The sequence below is a fragment of the Nyctereutes procyonoides genome, unplaced genomic scaffold (assembly GCF_905146905.1).
Source record: "Nyctereutes procyonoides isolate TBG_1078 unplaced genomic scaffold, NYPRO_anot_genome, whole genome shotgun sequence".
Taxonomy (NCBI): Eukaryota; Metazoa; Chordata; class Mammalia; order Carnivora; family Canidae; genus Nyctereutes; species Nyctereutes procyonoides.
This window is the reverse complement of record NW_026575128.1, coordinates 8,250,995-8,268,476: the sequence shown is the minus strand read 5'-3', so window position 1 is coordinate 8,268,476 and position 17,482 is coordinate 8,250,995. Positions and strand designations below refer to the sequence as shown.

The 17,482-nt window shown below is 56.8% G+C and overlaps 1 protein-coding gene across 1 annotated transcript in view; it reads right to left on the bottom strand.

Moving 5' to 3' along the window:
- Window positions 1–759: 759 nt before the first annotated feature.
- Window positions 760–17,482, bottom strand: part of CSMD2 (CUB and Sushi multiple domains 2) — a 437,017-nt gene continuing 420,294 nt past the window's right edge. Inside the window, 7 exon segments of the mRNA XM_055341473.1 lie at window positions 760–2,558; window positions 4,925–5,131; window positions 6,146–6,284; window positions 7,317–7,404; window positions 8,725–8,837; window positions 10,726–10,887; window positions 11,532–11,594. Of these exon segments, the coding sequence (XP_055197448.1) occupies window positions 4,972–5,131; window positions 6,146–6,284; window positions 7,317–7,404; window positions 8,725–8,837; window positions 10,726–10,887; window positions 11,532–11,594 (725 nt within the window). The 3' untranslated portion in view covers window positions 760–2,558; window positions 4,925–4,971.

The following is a 17,482-nucleotide window of genomic DNA, read 5'->3' as shown; positions in this document are numbered from 1 at the left end:
CTGAAGCCAAGCGGACTCCTTCAAATACGGATCGCGTTCTGTGGCTTTTGGTTCCACTGTGAGTCACTGCAGCTTCTGGGACCGGAAAGTGTCCCTCACCGAGGAGGCAGGTGCAGAGCCCCAAGGCTAGGCCGCAGCCCCCCCAACCCCCCGGGAGAGCGCCTGCTCCGCTCGGGCTCGGGGCGTCAGGGCCCGGGTAGGGCTCGGGGCGCACGCTCTGCTGGGGGCTCGCTCCCCTGCCCTCTGCCCCCCCTGCTTGTGCTCCTCTCAGATAAATAAAATCTTTGAAAAAAAAATCAGCTTCCATCGTTGAATTGTAGGAATTCCCTACAGTGTGGCCACTGATCCCTTACGAGCACATGATGTGCGGATCTCCCCTCCCATCCCGTAGGCCGGCACCTCTTTCTCCTGTGTTGCCCGTGCTCTCCGAGTCCAAGCCCAGAGATCGCCACCAACCCTGACGTCACGAGCTCTCCCCTGGGCTTTCTTGTAAGACTTTTGTATTTCGGGTCTTCTGTTTAGGTCCGTGCTCCGTTCTGTGTTAATTTTTGCATTTGGTAGATTTCCACATTTCCACTCTTGGCTTCTGGCCCCAAATACGCCTTTCCTCCCCTTTCCCAAGGCACATTGCCCCTAACCACGAAAAAGGCCATTAAAATGTAAGAAACCAATGCAAAAATTTATATTTTATTTGAATTCAAAAAATTTAAAATTGCTTTCAAATTCAGGAAAGTACCATAATGCAGGACCCCAGGGGAAGCCTCATATACAGAGACAGATAAATTAAATGTATATACTGCAGACAAGCTGAGAAGGTGTGTAGATTACATATTTACAGCACTTGATGTTTTCTGAAAACCATATTTATACATTTTGTTACATTTACAAAAAAGGCTTCCACTACCGTTTACCTACAATAATGAAAAAAAAATTTACACCGTTTTTTTTTCTTTCTTTTTTTTTTGGTACTGTACAAACTTTGTATAATAAAAATATATCTCTGTACAAAAGATTTTTTTTTGTTTTTGTTTTACTTTTTTTTTTTTTTTCCTCTCATGGGATGGCGGTGGGCGTGTATGGTGTGGGTGGCGGGCGAGAGGCCTTGTCCGCCTGGTTCCTGCCAAGCCTCTGAGGTGGGGTGAAGATGCCAGAGGTGGGCATGGGGGACGCACGGCAGAGTGCTGGGTGCCCAGTTGGCTGTGCCCCTTGGGGGTCTCCTGGGACCACACATGGGGACACACAGGGGAAGGCGGAGGTGGGGCCGGAGAGGGAGTGGAGAGCGGAGAAGGGAAGCAGCCAGAGGACTTCCTGCCTCGGTTTTCAGGGAAGGGGACAGAGGAGCCTGTGAGTGAGTGTGTCTGGGCCGCGCCCCCGCCCCGGGCCAGGCCCACCTGCTGGACCGGCCGCCTCGCAGCGCCCTCGTGCCCACCTGAACGGGAGGCCGGTTGGGCCGCCTGCCTAAGGACGGGGGGTCCCCGGTGCCCCACTCCCTCCCGTTTCTGTTTGCTCTTCCACGTGTGATGGACCGTCCGAGGCCAGCATGTGGCACGGGCCCGGCAGGGCCTTCCTGGGGGCAGAGAGGTGGCTCTAAAGCCCCCGTTTGATTCCTAAACTCATTCGCGTCCCAACAAGACTGATCCGAAATTCGGTAACGACCGAGGCACCGCGGGACGCTTGCACGTGCTTGCGAGGGACGGGGGACAAGGCAACTTCCCTTCCCTCTGTGGTTTGCATTCGGGAGCCGCAGGTGCCGTGTCTGTGGAGCCGGGGGCTGCACCCGCTGGGGGCCCGGAGGCTGGTCCTGCTGCGGAGGTGCCCGCTGCCCTGCCTGGGCCCCTCCTGCCCGGGCCCCTGGGGTGGCCTCCCCACCACCGACGTGGGCCTTGCTTTCTCACTTATAAAGCAATAATGCTTCCTAGATTTGGGGTGTCGTGAGCTCTGGAAGTGGCACGGACAGAGAAGAGACGTGCAGGGCAGCCCCGGGGCTGGGGCCCCGGGGGTCGGCCTGCCCCCCCCCCCCAGGTGCTGCAGGACCTCGGACTCGCTGTCCTTGCTCGCTGATGGCAGACGTGGCCTGGGGCTCCGGGCCGGATTCCTGCCCCCCCAGCGCTGCCCGGGGCCCAGAACGACTTTGTGACTCACTGGGTTTAAATGCAATAAAATTCTGCTGGAAAAAATAAACGGATTCCCAAAGTACTTCCCAAGACGCTCCTCTGCGCGGGGCGGTCCTGGCTCTCCGTCCATCCGCGGCCCAGCACACGCTCGCCGTCCTCCCCGCGGCTCTGTCTCCTGGGCTTGCGGTCCCGCGTGGGCCTCAAGGGAGGAGGCGTGTGCGCGTGCGCAGGCCCCTCATGGGCACGTCCACGAGCTCCGCAGGCTTCCCGGGACCTCAGCCCCACTCCCTTCCTGCCCCAAGTCGGGGCGCAGCGGGCGTCCTCTGGGTGGCAGGTGAGGGTGCGGGCCCAGCAGCAAACACAGGCGGGGGGCAGGCGAGGTCACGCCTGCTCGGGCCTGGAGCCCGTCCTGGAGAACTGGGGCCCGAGGGCGTGTCGCGGGGGCTGTGCCGGAGCAGCAGGGCGGGGGACATGGAGGAGGGGCGTCAGCGTGGTGGGGCCTCGCACCCCCGCGGATGCGGGCGCAGGTGCAGGCCTCCCGGCTCCCACCCTGGCCGCCACACACCCCGCACCCGGTGCCCAGGGCCCCCAGCCCCCAGGGGCCCAGGAAATGCTTTCGTTTTAGCTTCAGAATCAGGAGGACAAACAGGGCAGTGAGGCTGACGGGCACCGAGGACTGGGTCCGGGCTGATCGCACTGGCCCGACGACCACGGCGTCTCCGGACCAGCCGTAAGGGAAGACAGGGCCCACGCAAGCCACGGCGCAGCCCTCGCCGGCCTTGCAGACCCCACTGGCCCTGAGACTTCCCTATCTCGGTTCCTATTTTGATTCCAGCTGTTGTTACACCCCACGTGGATTTATCACCTAATTTCTCATTTTAAACATACGTGTGTGTGCCTGTTCAGGGGGGTTTCCACACGCCCCTCCCTGGGCCCGGCAATGCTCTCTCATGTCTTCATTGTGGTCCTGCTCCGGGCCAGGCCGGGGGGACCCTCCCTGAGGAGCCCCTCTGGGGAGCTGGGCACTGGATGCGAGGTTCTGAGTCCTTGAAGGCCGACGCCAGGCTGCTCAGACTTGGAGCCGCCAACTGCATGTGACCCCAGCCGGGGCGGGGGGGGGGGGCAACAGAGCCCCAGGCGGGGAGCAGGGGCTGCGGTGGGGGACGCAGGTCAGGGGGCATCTGACTTCTCTCATCACCGCTGAGCCCCCGGAAGGCCCGATTTACGTCAGCAGAAGGACTTTTACTTTTTCTGTTTTGCTTTCTGTCTGTACGAGCCCTGAGTGGGAGAAAGAGGGAGGGATCGCAAAGATGAAACCAGGAGCGAGCCTGGATCCTGCACCGGTTTCTCCTCCTCCTCTGAACCTTTGTGTCAGACGGATGCCAAGGACGTGGGAAGACTCGGTAAGTTAGTTAGTTGTGTTCAAGGGCGGCCTTTGTGTTTTCTGAAAATGACTTTCATCTCTTTCTGTATAAATGATCCTAATACCTCCCGTTCTAAGCTTACACTTGAGGCAGAGAAATAACCTGGGGGGGGGAAGTGGCGGCAAGGAGGGCTGGGGAGGACCCAGGCAGGCGGGGACGGGCAGGCCCTGGTGCGCCCTGGGTGAGGGTTACCTCCACGTGTCACCTCCCGAGGCGCCGTCCAAGCGCTAGGGGAGGTCTACACGTTGCTGCCAAGGAGTTTTTTCAGGTGTGTTCGCGTTTACATCAGTAGACTCTGGAGCAGCCTGGCCGCCCCACAGCAGTGGCCTCCTCCAGGCAGCGGAGGCCCCTGGGTCAGGGTGAGGTCCCCCTGATGGAACCTCCAGGCTGCAGGCCTGTCCTGAGGCGCGCAGGCTTTCCAGCCAGGCGGCCCTGGGCCCGGCTCCCGACCCTGACCCTCTGCCACCCCTGTCCACGCTCCCTGCACCCACGTGTCCGTGCAGCCCTACAGCTCCGCGCGTGGATGGGGACATGCAGGTGTCTACGCGGCCACGGGGGAGGGTGGGGCACCTGCTAGGTCTGCGAGCTCGCCCCCGAGGGCTCCGGGTCCCCCCCAGGGCTCTGGTCAACCCCCGCAGGGCTCTGGGTCCCCCCCCACTCCTCTTCCCGGCCTCAGTTTCCCCATCCAACGGGGTTCCCGCCGGCACCCGCCCGGGAGTGGTGGGGAGGCCTTGGGTCAGGGGGGCGCAGCAGGGCCCCGACCCCAGGAGCAGTGTCCCCGCCCGGCCCCGCCCCCGACTCCCCTGGCCCCGCCCCAGCCCCGCCCCCGACTCCCCGCCCAGGCCCCGCCCCCGGCACTACTCTCCTGGCCCCGCCCGGCCCCGCCCCCGACTCCCGGCCCCGCCCCTGACTCCCCGCCCAGGCCCCGCCCCCGGCACTACTCTCCTGGCCCCGCCCGGCCCCGCCCCGCCCCAGCCCCGCCCCTGACTCCCCGCCCAGGCCCCGCCCCCGGCACTACTCTCCTGGCCCCGCCCGGCCCCGCCCCGACTCCGCTGGCCCCGCCCCAGCCCCGCCCCCGACTCCCCGCCCAGGCCCCGCCCCCGGCACTACTCTCCTGGCCCCGCCCGGCCCGCCCCCGACTCCCCGGCCCCGCCCCAGCCCCGCCCCTGACTCCCCGCCCAGGCCCCGCCCCCGGCACTACTCTCCTGGCCCCGCCCGGCCCCGCCCCCGACTCCGCTGGCCCCGCCCCAGCCCCGCCCCTGACTCCCCGCCCAGGCCCCGCCCCCGGCACTACTCTCCTGGCCCCGCCCGGCCCCGCCCCCGACTCCCCCGGCCCCGCCCCAGCCCCGCCCCCGACGCCCCGGCCCCGCCCCGGCCCCTCCTCACCGGCTGCCGGAGGCGGTTCTCTCGGTGGCGGCGGCGGGCGGCCGGGGCTATACCGCGGTACACACGGTGCTGACCGTGAACTCCGCCTCCGCGGCCATGATGTCCGTGGGCTGGATGTTGCGGTCGTACATCGGGTTCTCGAACGTGGCCCGGACGTTGGTGTTCTCGTGGCCCGCGTAGCCGTTGAAGGGAACTTTGGGTCTTCTCCTGGGGGCGGGAGGGCGGGACCCGGACGGGGGCCCGGGGGTCCGGGTCGCACGGGGTGGGCCCGGGGCGGAGATGGGCCTGGCCGCGTCCTGCAGCCCCGCCCCGGCCCCGGCGTCCTGGAGCCCCCGTGCCCCCCGCCCCCACCTGTGCTCCGAGATACGGCTCCGCCCCCGCGCCCCCCGCGCCCCCCGCCCCCACCTGTGCTCCGAGATACGGCTCCGCCCCCCCGCCCCCCGCGCCCCCCTCCCCCACCTGTGCTCCGAGACACGACCCCGCCCCCCGCGCCCCCGGCCCCCACCTGTGCTCGGAGACACGGCCCCGCTCCCCCCGTCCCCCGTGCCCCCCGCCCCCACCTGTGCTCCGAGATACGGCTCCGCCCCCGCGCCCCCCGCGCCCCCCGCCCCCACCTGTGCTCCGAGATACGGCTCCGCCCCCCGCCCCCCGCGCCCCTCCCCCACCTGTGCTCCGAGACACGACCCCGCCCCCCGTGCCCCCCGCCCCCACCTGTGCTCCGAGACACGACCCCGTCCCCCGTGCCCCCGCCCCCACCTGTGCTCCGAGATACGGCCCCGCCCCCCGTGTCCCCCGCGCCCCCCGCCCCCACCTGTGCTCCGAGACACGGCCCCGCTCCCCCTGCCCCCCGCCCCCACCTGTGCTCCGAGAGACACGGCCCCGTCCCCCGCGCCCCCCCCCACCTGTGCTCCGAGACACGGCCCCGCTCCCCCGTGCCCCCCGCCCCCACCTGTGCTCCGAGACACGGCCCCGCTCCCCCTGCCCCTCGCCCCCACCTGTGCTCCGAGACACGGCCCCGCCCCCCGTGCCCCCCCGTGACCCCCCGCGCTCCCCCGCGCTTCGAGACACGGTCCCGCCCCCCGTGCGCCCGTACCCCGTGCCCCCCTCGCCCCCGGCCCCCTGCGCTCCGGACAACGGCCCCGCCCCTCCGTGACCCCCCCCCCCGCGCTCCGAGAGACACGACCCCGCCACCCCTCCCCCCTCCTTGTCCCCCGCCCCCACCTGTGCTTGTAGAGATACAGCACGAAGCCCGCGATGATGAGGGCGATGAAAGGCACCAGGATCGCGGCCGCCACGGAGCTGCTGTTGGAAGCAAAGTGGCGGCCGATGGACTCGGGGTCGGACTCCAGCAGCCTGAGGTCTGCAAAGTCCCAGAGCAGAAACCTCAGGGCGCGGGGCACGGGATGAGCGGGGACCCCGTCCCGAGGAGGCCCCCGCGGCTTAGGGGACAGTCGCCCCCAGTCCACACCGGCCGCAGGACGAAATCCTAAGAGGGCGGAGCCTTCAGAAGTTTCTAAACTTCCTTTAGTGCAGGAGCTTTTTGATCTGGTGAAACCTCACCTGGAAGCCCAAGTTCCGAGAGGGGAGGGGGAGGGGGGTGGGAGGGGAGGGGAGGGGGGGGAGGGGAGGGGGGGCTAGAGAGGGGAAGGGATGGGGGGAGGAGGGAGGAGGGAATGGAGAGAGGAGGAGGGGGCGGGGTAGGAGGAGAAGGGAGGGAAGAGGGGGAGGGCTGGAGGGGGGGAGGGAGGGAGAGGGAAGGGGACTGAGGGGGAGGAGGGGAGGAGGGCGAGGGGAGGAGGAGGGCGGGCGGTGGGCGAGGGCCGCTCCCCTGGGCACAGGCGAGGACAGGAGCAGCAGGCGAGCAGGAGCAGCCAGGCGAGTCCCCTCCCAGTGGGGCTCCTGGCACAGGCCGAGCCCAGAGGGGCGCGGGGACCTGGCTGCCCTGTGGTCCCTGCTGTGAGGGGTGGAGGGGGTGTTGGTGGAGTCCCAGGGAGGGGGGCTGCAGGGGGGGCAGGCCTGACTGCAGGCTGTGCAGGAGGCGGTTCCCGAGGCAGGCAGGGGCCCTGGGGGCTGCTGTCTGGTCAGCCCCGCCCGGAGAAGCCCCAGGGCCTGCGGCTCCCTGCACCCCTGGGAGAAGGGCCCAGGGACCCCGCACCTGCGTGGGGCTGCGGGCCAAGGCCCAGGGTCCCTGCAACTGGGCCCGACTGTGCCGTTGACACCGCGGCCCAGGGAGGGTAGCACGGTCTGGGGGCTCAGTCCGGGCCTTTACTCAAGCCTCAGGGCGGCCGTGAACCCCGAGTGGTAGAGAGCCTCTGGATTTGGCCCCTGAACCTCATCCCCCCCCAGGACCCCCTCCCCCTCGGGTCCCCTCCAGGGGCCAGATGCTCCTCACCGAGTCTTTGAAAGCCGAACTGCCCAAAGCCGTGGCCCTTGACGGAGCCCTGGTAGATGAAGGTGCCCCCGGGGGACTCTGAGGACACCTGTGAAGACAGGGCACTGTCACAGCACGGTGGCCCCGGCCCCGGCCAGGGCTGAGGGCACCAGCGCAGGTGGGAGGGCCCCCCACCCCCCATGTGGGCCTGGTGGGTCAGACGGGAGCACCAGCAGCACAGGAGGGGGTGGCCAGGCCTGCGCGGGGGCCACCTGGGGCCTGGGGGACCTCGGCGTCACCCCTGCAAGGGAAAGGAGCGTCGGGAGCCCGTGGAGCCCCCATGATGGCCGTTCAGCCAGCAGCCCAGCACACCCTCCAGGAGCCACTGATTCCAGCAGGCGGCTGCTGACACTGGTCGCCTGGCACCGCCGCTGCCACTGCGCAGACTCCCAAGGGCAAACTTGAGCAGGGCTGTGGCTCTGCAGGGGGGCCCTGAGGATGCTTGGACTTCGGGGTGCCCTACCTCCCTCCTGGGGCCCTGCCCCGGTGGCTGCTGCGGGGCTCGTCCCCCCAGCTCCCTCCCCTTCTGGCCTCCGGCCTTGCTCTCCTGCACGCCCCCCCATTGCTCTGCAGTGGCTTTGGGACCTACTGGGACGGGGTAGCCAGGGCTGGGGCACCTAGAGGGCTCCACGGGTGCTCAGAAGGAACTTGGGGCACGGAAGCCCCGCGCTTCTCCTTGTGTGTTCGGGCAGGTGTGCTCTGTGCCCCACGTGGGGCTGGAACTCACAGGGGCCACAGTCTCCCGACTGAGCCCGCCAGGTGCCCCTCTCCAGCGCGTTCATAAAGCAGAGGCTCGACACCACAGCTATCCCCCTGCGCGTGCGCCCTGACTCCTCAGCTCTCTGCCACCCGGACCCCTCACCCCTTCCCACCCTTCCACGTCCAGCATCGAACATCTGGGCAGGGAGGCCGAGGCCTGATAGGCGACACTGCCCCACTCCCCTCCTGTGACATCAGGAGGTACCACGCGGACCTGCCCTCTGCCTCAGGGGTGCCCCAGAGTGGGCCCCGCTGCCACACGGGAAGGCGAGGAAGCGGTCTGGAACCCTCGTCCTGGGCGGGAGCGGGTGTTTGAAGGAGGGGCCTGGCACCACCGCCTTTGCCCTCACCCGGCAGCGCAGCACCTCAGCTGGGGAATTCGCGAACACCGCTGACCCCCGTGCTGTGGCACCCCAGCCTGCCCCGGAGCGCTCGGACGGGCCCTGGGCACCCAGCCTCCCCACCTCCTGGTCATCTCCTGTGCCCACTCCAGGCCCGGCCCCCCAGTTCCCGTGTTGATCGTACCCACCCCCCGCGCCCCCGCCTGCGATCGGGGCACAGGTCCGGCCCGGGGGCCCCGGGGTCAGGGCCTGGCCTTGGCAGCACTTACGTGCCCGTCCAAAGCCCAGTGATCGTCCTTGAACTTGTTCACAAAGATCTCCACGGGCCCCGCGATCTGGTAGACCTGGAGCAGGAGATGGAAATCCTCTTTCTTGTAAATTCCTGGGAACAGGAAGTTCAGAGAGCACACTCAGGGCCTGCAGGAGTCCCCGGGCCCACATCTCACGTCGTCCTCGTCGTGGTGAACATTCCGTGTGTGACGCCAGGAGTGAGTGTGTGGGCTGAGTGCGAGGATGCACAAGAGCGTGTGCACGTGCCTCAGAGACAGCCGGGCTACTGACCTGTGTTTGTGACCCTCTGAACGCACACGCATGTGATAATAGAGTGATTTTGCACATGTTAACGTGTCAGTTGACGCAGGAGCCCGCGGGCACGGGAGGCCCGGACGTGGGTCCACGGGAATGTCTTCACGGCTCTGCCTTGGAACCGAGTGAAGCTGATTGTGTGTTCGTGCGCACGTGTGCGTGAGCGGGAGGGACCGTGTGTGGCCGGGTCCTAACGTCTACGTCCATTCGCTGGCGCATCCCTTTACCTGTCCGTTTCTTCCGGAAATGTTTGTTTCCTGAGAGATTTAGTTTCTCTGATTATAAAAAGATTGAAAAGCGGGGAAATTTTGGAAAATGCAGGAAGAAATAAATCATTCCTGATATTACTAGGAAATAGCTGCTGTCGACCTTTGGGTGGAACGACTTCCAATTTTTTTCTCCTTTCTTTCTTTCTTTCTTTCTTTCTTTCTTTCTTTCTTTCTTTCTTTCTTTCTTTCTTTCTTTCTTCTTTCTTTCTTTCTTTCTTTCTTTCTTTCTTTGTTTTTTTTTTTAAAGATTTTATTTATTTGAGAGACAGAGAGCACGATTGTGGGGAGGGGAAGAGGGAGAAGCAGACTCATTCCTGGGCAGGGGGCCCGACACAGGGCTGGCTCCAAGGACCCTGGGACCGTGACCTGAGCCACCCAGGCACCCCTCAGTTGTCTTTCTCATGAATGTTATTTTTCATTTAAAAACTGGAGTCGGGCAGTCCGGGTGGCCCAGCGGTTTAGCACCGCCTTAGGCCCGGGGCGTGACCCTGGAGACCCGGGGTCGAGTCCCACGTCGGGCTCCCTGCATGGAGCCTGCTTCTCCCTCTGCCTGTGTCTCTGCCTCTCTCTCTCTCTCTCTCTCTCTCTCTCTCTGTGTCTCTTGTGAATAAATAAATAAAATCTTTATTTAAAAAAAACAACTGGAGTCACATTATAAATGTGCTATAGTGGGTTCATTTCTCCCCAAACTGGCATAGTATTTTAGCTATCAGATATATTATAATGAATATGCATTAATATATATATGCATAATAATACATACAGTATAAGTGTATAAATGTATAATATACATTAATATTAATTTTGTTATTTTCAGACAATTTTGTCCTTCTAGTTTTTATGTAATATAAATAACCATGTAATACTAAAAATTCTCAGAAACATAATTAACAGGGTCAGTAATTTTCAAAGATCTTGACACAAATTGCCAAACTGTTTTCTGGGACTGTATTATTTTATACGTTGACCATCAAGTGCATCACTCCCTTCACTAGACCTTGTCCTGCACTAAAATTTATCATTTAAAAAAAAATTCTTAGTGGGATAAGTGGAAAAATCACATTTTATGTTTACTTTTAGTGCTTTTATTACTGCTGAAAAGTACGTTTTCCTTTGTTTATTAACTGTCCATATTTTGGCTCCTGGGAATTCTCTGTCCCTATTTTTGGTTCAGTTTTAGGGATATCGGTCTCTTTTTAAGAGTCGTTTCCTGTTCAAGTTATTAATATTTGTCATCTAGCCACTTCCCTTTAGTCTCTGGTGACCTTATCATGATGAAGATGAACACGTTGTTGTCCTCGCGCCCATCGCACAGGTCCCGCAGGATGCGGGGAGGCAGGGACCGTAGACCGGTCCCCATAGAGGCCCGGGCCTGCCCCCACTGGCGCCGCACCTGGAGGTATGACCTGCCCTTACCGGCCAAGTGCACCTCGACGCCGCTGTGGTCAATCATGGTGGCGTTGACTTTGCTGCTGACAGCCTGGAAGCTGGTCACTCTGAGCATGGCCGGCTGCTTCTTTCCCTGGTACTCGTAAGCCCCTTTCCATAGGGAATTCTTGGCAAAAACGTCCCCGGGCACTGGAGGAGTGGAGAGATAGACGTGAGGGGACTCCCGGCCCCTGCCGGCCGCTCCACTTCACTCGCTGGGTGACTGGGACAGGATGCTCCAATGTCCCCTCATGACCCAGAGCGAGCGGGAGCTGAGCATGACGCCGACTCTAGTTTCCTTCTTATGGAACACACATGCCAACGTGGTAAGTAAAGATATAAAGTCCAAAAAAATATAGGGCAGTCTGTAGTCATTTCGCACGGTCGGCCCGCATCTATAGTTACGTGCCCAGCTGCGCACATCGCACTTCGAAAGGAACAAGCCCCGTGTTAGAAGTGTAAGCATTTCCAGGAGGCTCCCTGGGCAGGTGTCGGGTCTCCGGTCCGAATGACTGGACCCTGGCCCGGCCCGGCCCATGCTGGGCAGCTGTGGTGGTGGGAGGCCCCAGAGCCTGGCGCTCCCCTGTGTTAGTGGAAGGCGCTGGCTCTCTTACGGGAGAGCCTGCTGTTTCCTTCAGGCTCCCTCTTCCCCCTGCAGTTGCCAGGGTGGGTAGTGGGCAGGGGAATCTGGCTCTTAGTTTTTCACACCCTTTCACTGAGCCCGTGTTTCTGGGTAACTATAGGTGAGGGAATCAATGCCAGTTTCTTGAGCTGAACATCTGGACCGTACCTACCGGAAGCCTGGGTGAGCGGTGGCTCCCGGGCAGTATTGACGGGTCTCCCACTAGGCCGGACCTCTGCTGGGGAAAGAGAATTGAAGAAAACACGTTCAGCCTCGGGCTACGCTCTATTGGGAAAGTCACGGCCACTTCTCCGACATCAGGTTAATGGATTCCTGGAGACCTTGCTTTGGACAACTCTTGGATTGGGAGTCGATACTTTGACGGTCTGGTGATACCATGGGCCCCTCTGGGAATAATAAAACATAAAGAGTTAAAAGCAAATCCATTTTATCAATTATTGTCATTGAAGTATTAAACCAAGAGTGAGGGTGCAGGTGAGTTCTTTATTACTCCATGACATGACAGCCCAGCCACTACCATAATCCTGAAGCAGTCAGGAACGTAAGCAGTGTTGCACAACACCAGGGACAACTGTCATCTGATATGAAATGTCTGCAGTGTTTGCTGGTGACAGAGTCAGAGGCGTTATTAACACTACGATGGGTTTTCATCTACGTTCCAAATTAAAGGAGGCGCTACATTTCGGTGAGAGGGAAAGGAAAAGAAACCAGGAAAGCTGGTTTCAGGAAAGCTACCAGGCCCCGGGACCCAGGCCTGCCAAATGCCCTGATCCGCGATCCCGGTGTGAAAAGCCCTGTCCCGGACTCTGCTTTTCTCCCAAAGGCCTGGTACGAAGAAGGACCTTCCACCAATCAAGAGTGAGCAACTTGAGGCCTGGTGGGGGTTCAGGTGGGGTGCTCCCTTCCCTCGGAGGGAGGATGTTAAGGCCGAGAAGCCCGTAACAGCTTCTGTCTCATACTATGCACCATAACTCCCAGCTCTTCCTCTTCGGTGTCCACACCAGCCTCCTTCCCAACCTATGAGATGCTCAGGGGAGCCCGAGGGGGTGCACTTGGGGTGCCCCAAGGCTCAGCTCCCGTGGTGACCACTACCACCATCAATGTCCACAGCAAGAGCTCTGTGCCCGGTCCTGCTTTCCGGTCCCTGTTCGACACAGTCTCCGTGGACTTGTGCTGGCTGGGCTTCCTGCTGTTTGCCTGCTCTGTGAGGCCTAGGGACTGGAAGGTGGCAGCTGATGTGGCTGGGGCCCGGGCCTATGTCTCTGCCACCAAGCGCCTGAACATCTAGGCCCCGGTCGTGGGTGTTCTTCTGACCATTACATTCACTATTACTTTGCCATCGGCTCACTGATGATGCTCCAAACAATTTCAGAGCTCACAAAAGGCTATGGAGGCTACTAGTAGCTGCCCGTGGCCTGAGGCTGCCCCCCCGCCCCCGTTCAGAGCAGTTTCTATGCACAGCAGTCTACGACTGAACTATTATTATTTTTTAAATTTAAATTCAGTTAGTCAACATATTACAACTGAATTCAGTGAAGCACTTGTGTCTGGAAAGGAAAAAAGGCCGAGAAGCCCTCACAGGTAAAGTCACAGATCCTGGGCCTGAGCCAGATGGTGCAGGTTCAGGTCCCTTCCTGGCGTGTGACCTTGACTAGTCACTTTACCCCCGGCGTCTCCGTCTCCTCACTGGGAACATGGGAAGTGCTGAAACATACCTCGCAGGTCTACGCTGAATAAGTGAGGCCGTGAACATGAGGTCACACTTAGCCAGTGTTAGTATCTTTTGTTCTTTTGTGCAGAAACAACAGAAATACCTGCTTCACCACCGGAGAAGGGCAGACTGTCCCTACTGCCTCCTTGAGGAGCTGGGGTTCGAGCACGGTCCTCCCGGCTCCAGAGGGCAGCTTATGTTTGTGCATGAAGAAGGCTATGGAGAAGCTTTCCACGGTGACTCAAAGTATTGTTACGAATATAATGTCTCTATTAGGTTTTATAAGAGGGTGCAAGTAAGAGGGAGAAAGCACTTTATTGGCCTGGAGCTTTGCTGGGTCATGTTATTCACATTATTTCATTTATTCCTGCTCTCAAAACTGTGAGGTACAGATTACGGTTTCTGTTTTATAGAAGAGAGACTCGTTAAGAGGCAGAGAGGTGAAGAGACTTGCCCCAAATCACACAATAAGGGGTGGAAGTGAAATTCAAATGCATCTAAAGCATTTTGTATTTTTATTTACAAGTACATAATAACATGAAAAAGACCCACTTTAGACTAAATGTAACCAAGGAAGTTTAAGACATATAAAGGGAAAATGACAGACCTGAAAGAAACCGAGGAAGACACAAAGAGATGGGAAAATATTCCATGCTCATGGATTGGAAGAATTAATATTGTGAAAATGTCCATGCTACCCAGGGCAATTTACACATTCAATGTAATCCCTATCAAAATACCATGGGCTTTCTTCAGAGAGTTGGAACAAATAATCCTAAGATTTGTGTGGAATCAGACAAGACCCCGAATAGCCAGGGGAATATTGAAAAAGAAAACCATATTTGGGGGCATCACAATGCCAGATTTCAGGTTGTCCTACAAAGCTGTGGTCATCAAGACAGTGTGGTCCTGGCACAAAAACAGACACATAGATCAGTGGAACAGGATAGAGAACCCAGAAGTGGACCCTCAACTAATAGTCAACTAATAGTTGACTAATATTCGACAAAGCAGGAAAGACTATAACAGTCTAACAACAGTCTCTTCAATAAATGGTGCTGGGAAAATGGGACAGCCACATGCAGAAGAATGAAACTGGGCCATTTCCTAACCCCATACTTGAAAATAGACTGAAAATGGATGAAAGACCTAAATGTGAGACAGGAATCCATCAAAATCCTCGAGGAGAACACAGGCAACACCCTCTTTGACCTTGGCCACAGCAACTTCTTGCTAGACACGTCTCCAAAGGCAAGGGAAACAAAAGCAAAAATGAACTATTGGGACTTCAACAAGATAAGAAGCTTCTGCACAGCAAAGGATACAGTTAACAAAACTAAAAGACAACCTACAGAATGGGAGAAGATATTTGCAAATGACGTATCAGATAAAGGGCTAGTTTCCAAGATCTATAAAGAACTTACTAAACTCAACAGCAAAGAAACAAACAATCCAATCATGAAATGGGCCAAAGACATGAACAGAAATCTCACAGAGGAAGACATAGACATGGCCAACACGCACATGAGGAAATGCTCCGCATCACTGGTCATCAGGGAAATACAAATCCAAACCACCATGAGATCCCACCTCACACCAGTGAGAATGGGGAAAATTAACAAGGCAGGAAACAACAAATGTTGGAGAGGATGTGGAGAAAGGGAACCCTCTTACATTGGTGGGAATGTGAACTGGTACAGCCACTCTGGAAAACTGTGTGGAGGTTCCTCAAAGAGTTAAAAATAGACCTGCCCTACGACCCAGCAATTGCACTGTTAGGGATTTACCCCAAAGATAGATGCAATGAAACACTGGGACACCTGCACCCCGATGTTTCTAGCAGCAACGTCCACAATAGCCAAACTGTGGAAGGAGCCTCGGGGTCCATCGAAGGATGATGGATAGAGAAGCTGTGGTTTATGTATACAATGGAATATTACTCAGCCGTTAGAAACGACAAATACCCACCATTTGCTTTGACGTGGATGGAACTGGAGGGTATTATGCTGAGTGAAGTAAGTCAGTTGGAGAAGGACAATCATTATATGGTTTCATTCATTTGGGGAATATAAAAAATGATGAAAAGGAATAAAGGGGAAAGGAGAGAAAATGAGTGGGAAATGTCAGTGAGGGTGACAGAACGTGAGCGTCTCCTAACTCTGGGAAACAAACAAGGGGTGGTGGAAAGGGAGGTGGGCAAGGGGTTGGGGTGACTGGGTGACGGGCACTGAGGGAGGCACCTGACTAGATGAACACTGGGTGTTATGCTATATGTTGGCAAACTGAATTTAAATACCCCCCCAAAGAAAATGACAAACCATCATTAGAAGGAATTAAAGTTCTAAATAAATGGGAAGACATCCCATCCCACGCTCATGGATTGGAAGATGTAATACTGTTCAGATGGCAACACTCCCCAAACTGACCTACAGATTTATCGTAATTCCTGTCATAATTCCAGCTGTCTGTTTTGCAGGATTTCACAATCCAACCCTAAAATTTATATAGAAATAAAAGGGGCCCAGAACAGCCAAAGCAATCTGGAAAAAAGAAGAAAAAGGAGGACATACACTTCCCAACTGCAAAACTTATCACAGAACTATTATAATTCGAGCTGTGGTGGTGGCAGGGAGGCAGCTATACAGGTCAAAGGATAAAACCAATGATCCAGATATAAGCTCACATATTTACGGTCAAAGGATCTTTGACAAGGGTGCCAAGACAATTTAATGAAGAATAGTGAAAAATAGTCTTTCCAACAGCCAGAGCTGGGACTACTGGATATCCATATGCAAAGAATGAATTTGGACTCCAAATGACCTTCCTCCCCCCCAAAAAACCCCCCACAAAATAAGCAAAAGACCTAAATGTAAGAGCTAAAACTGCAAAACTCTTAGAAAAAAAAAAAACATAGACATAAGTTTTCATGACCTTGGACTTGGCAATAGTTTCTTAGGTATAATATGAGAGCACGAACAATGAAAATATAAACTGGAGTTTGTTAAAATTAAAGACATTTGTGCTTAAAAGGACACCAAAAGTAGGTCAAAAGATCCAAACTCATCAAATTGTATACATTAAATTTTTTTATATATCCATTTTTATATATCCATTATATCTCAATAAGGCTATAAAAAAACCACACTATAATTTGAAAAAAAATTAACCTAGGGACTGAAATGGAGTTTAAAATGTGATAGTCTAATTTCATTTTAGGTGATGAGTGAAATAAAGGAGAAAGTACTTGTAAATTAAAAACAGAAAGTGAAAGGCAGCCCATAAAATGGGAGAAAATATGTGCAAATCTTGTATCTGATGAATATCATATACTAGATATAAAAAGAACTCTGGAAGAGACTCTGGACTAGGATGGTGACATAGGGGGCTCCTGAATCCCCCTCTTGCCATGGACACACCGAACGCACAGCCTACATATGGTTCAACAGCAGGAGTTCAAGTAGAAGAAAGGATCTACGTACAAAACTCACTGACAGAGGTAAGTGAACAGTTAAATTCAGAATACTCTAATATTGTAATTGTGGTGGGTAAACCAGATATAACTCTAGCATAAAGATTAAAAGAAAAGTATTAAAAATAACTACAACTGCAGGGGCACCTGGGCGGCTCAGTCGGTTAAGCATCTGACTCTTGATTTCAGCCTAGGTCTTGATCTCAGGGTCATGAGTCCAAGCCTTGCACTGGGCTCCATGCTGGGTGCGGAGACTACTTAAAAAAAAAAAAAGAAAAGAAAAGAAACCAGGGCGCCCGGGTGGCTCAGTGGTTTAGCACTGCCTTCAGCCCAGGGTGTGATCCTGCAGACCTGGGATCGAGTCCCACGTCGGGCTCCCTGCATGGAGCCTGCTTCTCCCTCTGCCTGTGTCTCTGCCTCTCTCTCTCTCTGTGTCTCTCATTAATAAATAAGTAAAATATTAAAAAAACCCAAACTAGAACAGCAATAATTTGTTAATGAATACATGATATAAAAGGATGTGACATCAAAAACATAAAATGGAGGGAGTGTAAAAAATGTTGACCTTTTGTATGCACTCACAGTTAAGTTATTTGCTTTAATTAATTAATTATTATTATTTTTTCAATTAATTATTTTTATGTAGGCCTCCATGACCTGGCATGGAGCCCAGTGTGGGGCCTGAACTCATGACCCTGAGATCGAGACCTGAGCCAAGATCTGAGACCAAGAGCTGGACACTTAACTGATGGAGCCACCCAGGCACCCAATTTGCTTTATTTTTTTTTTAAGATTTTATTTATTTATTCATGAGAGACAGAGAGGCAGGCAGAGGGAGAAGCAGGCTCCATGCAGGGAGCCTGATGTGGGACTCAATCCTGGGTCTCCAGGATCACACCCTGGGCCGAAGGTGGTGCTAAGC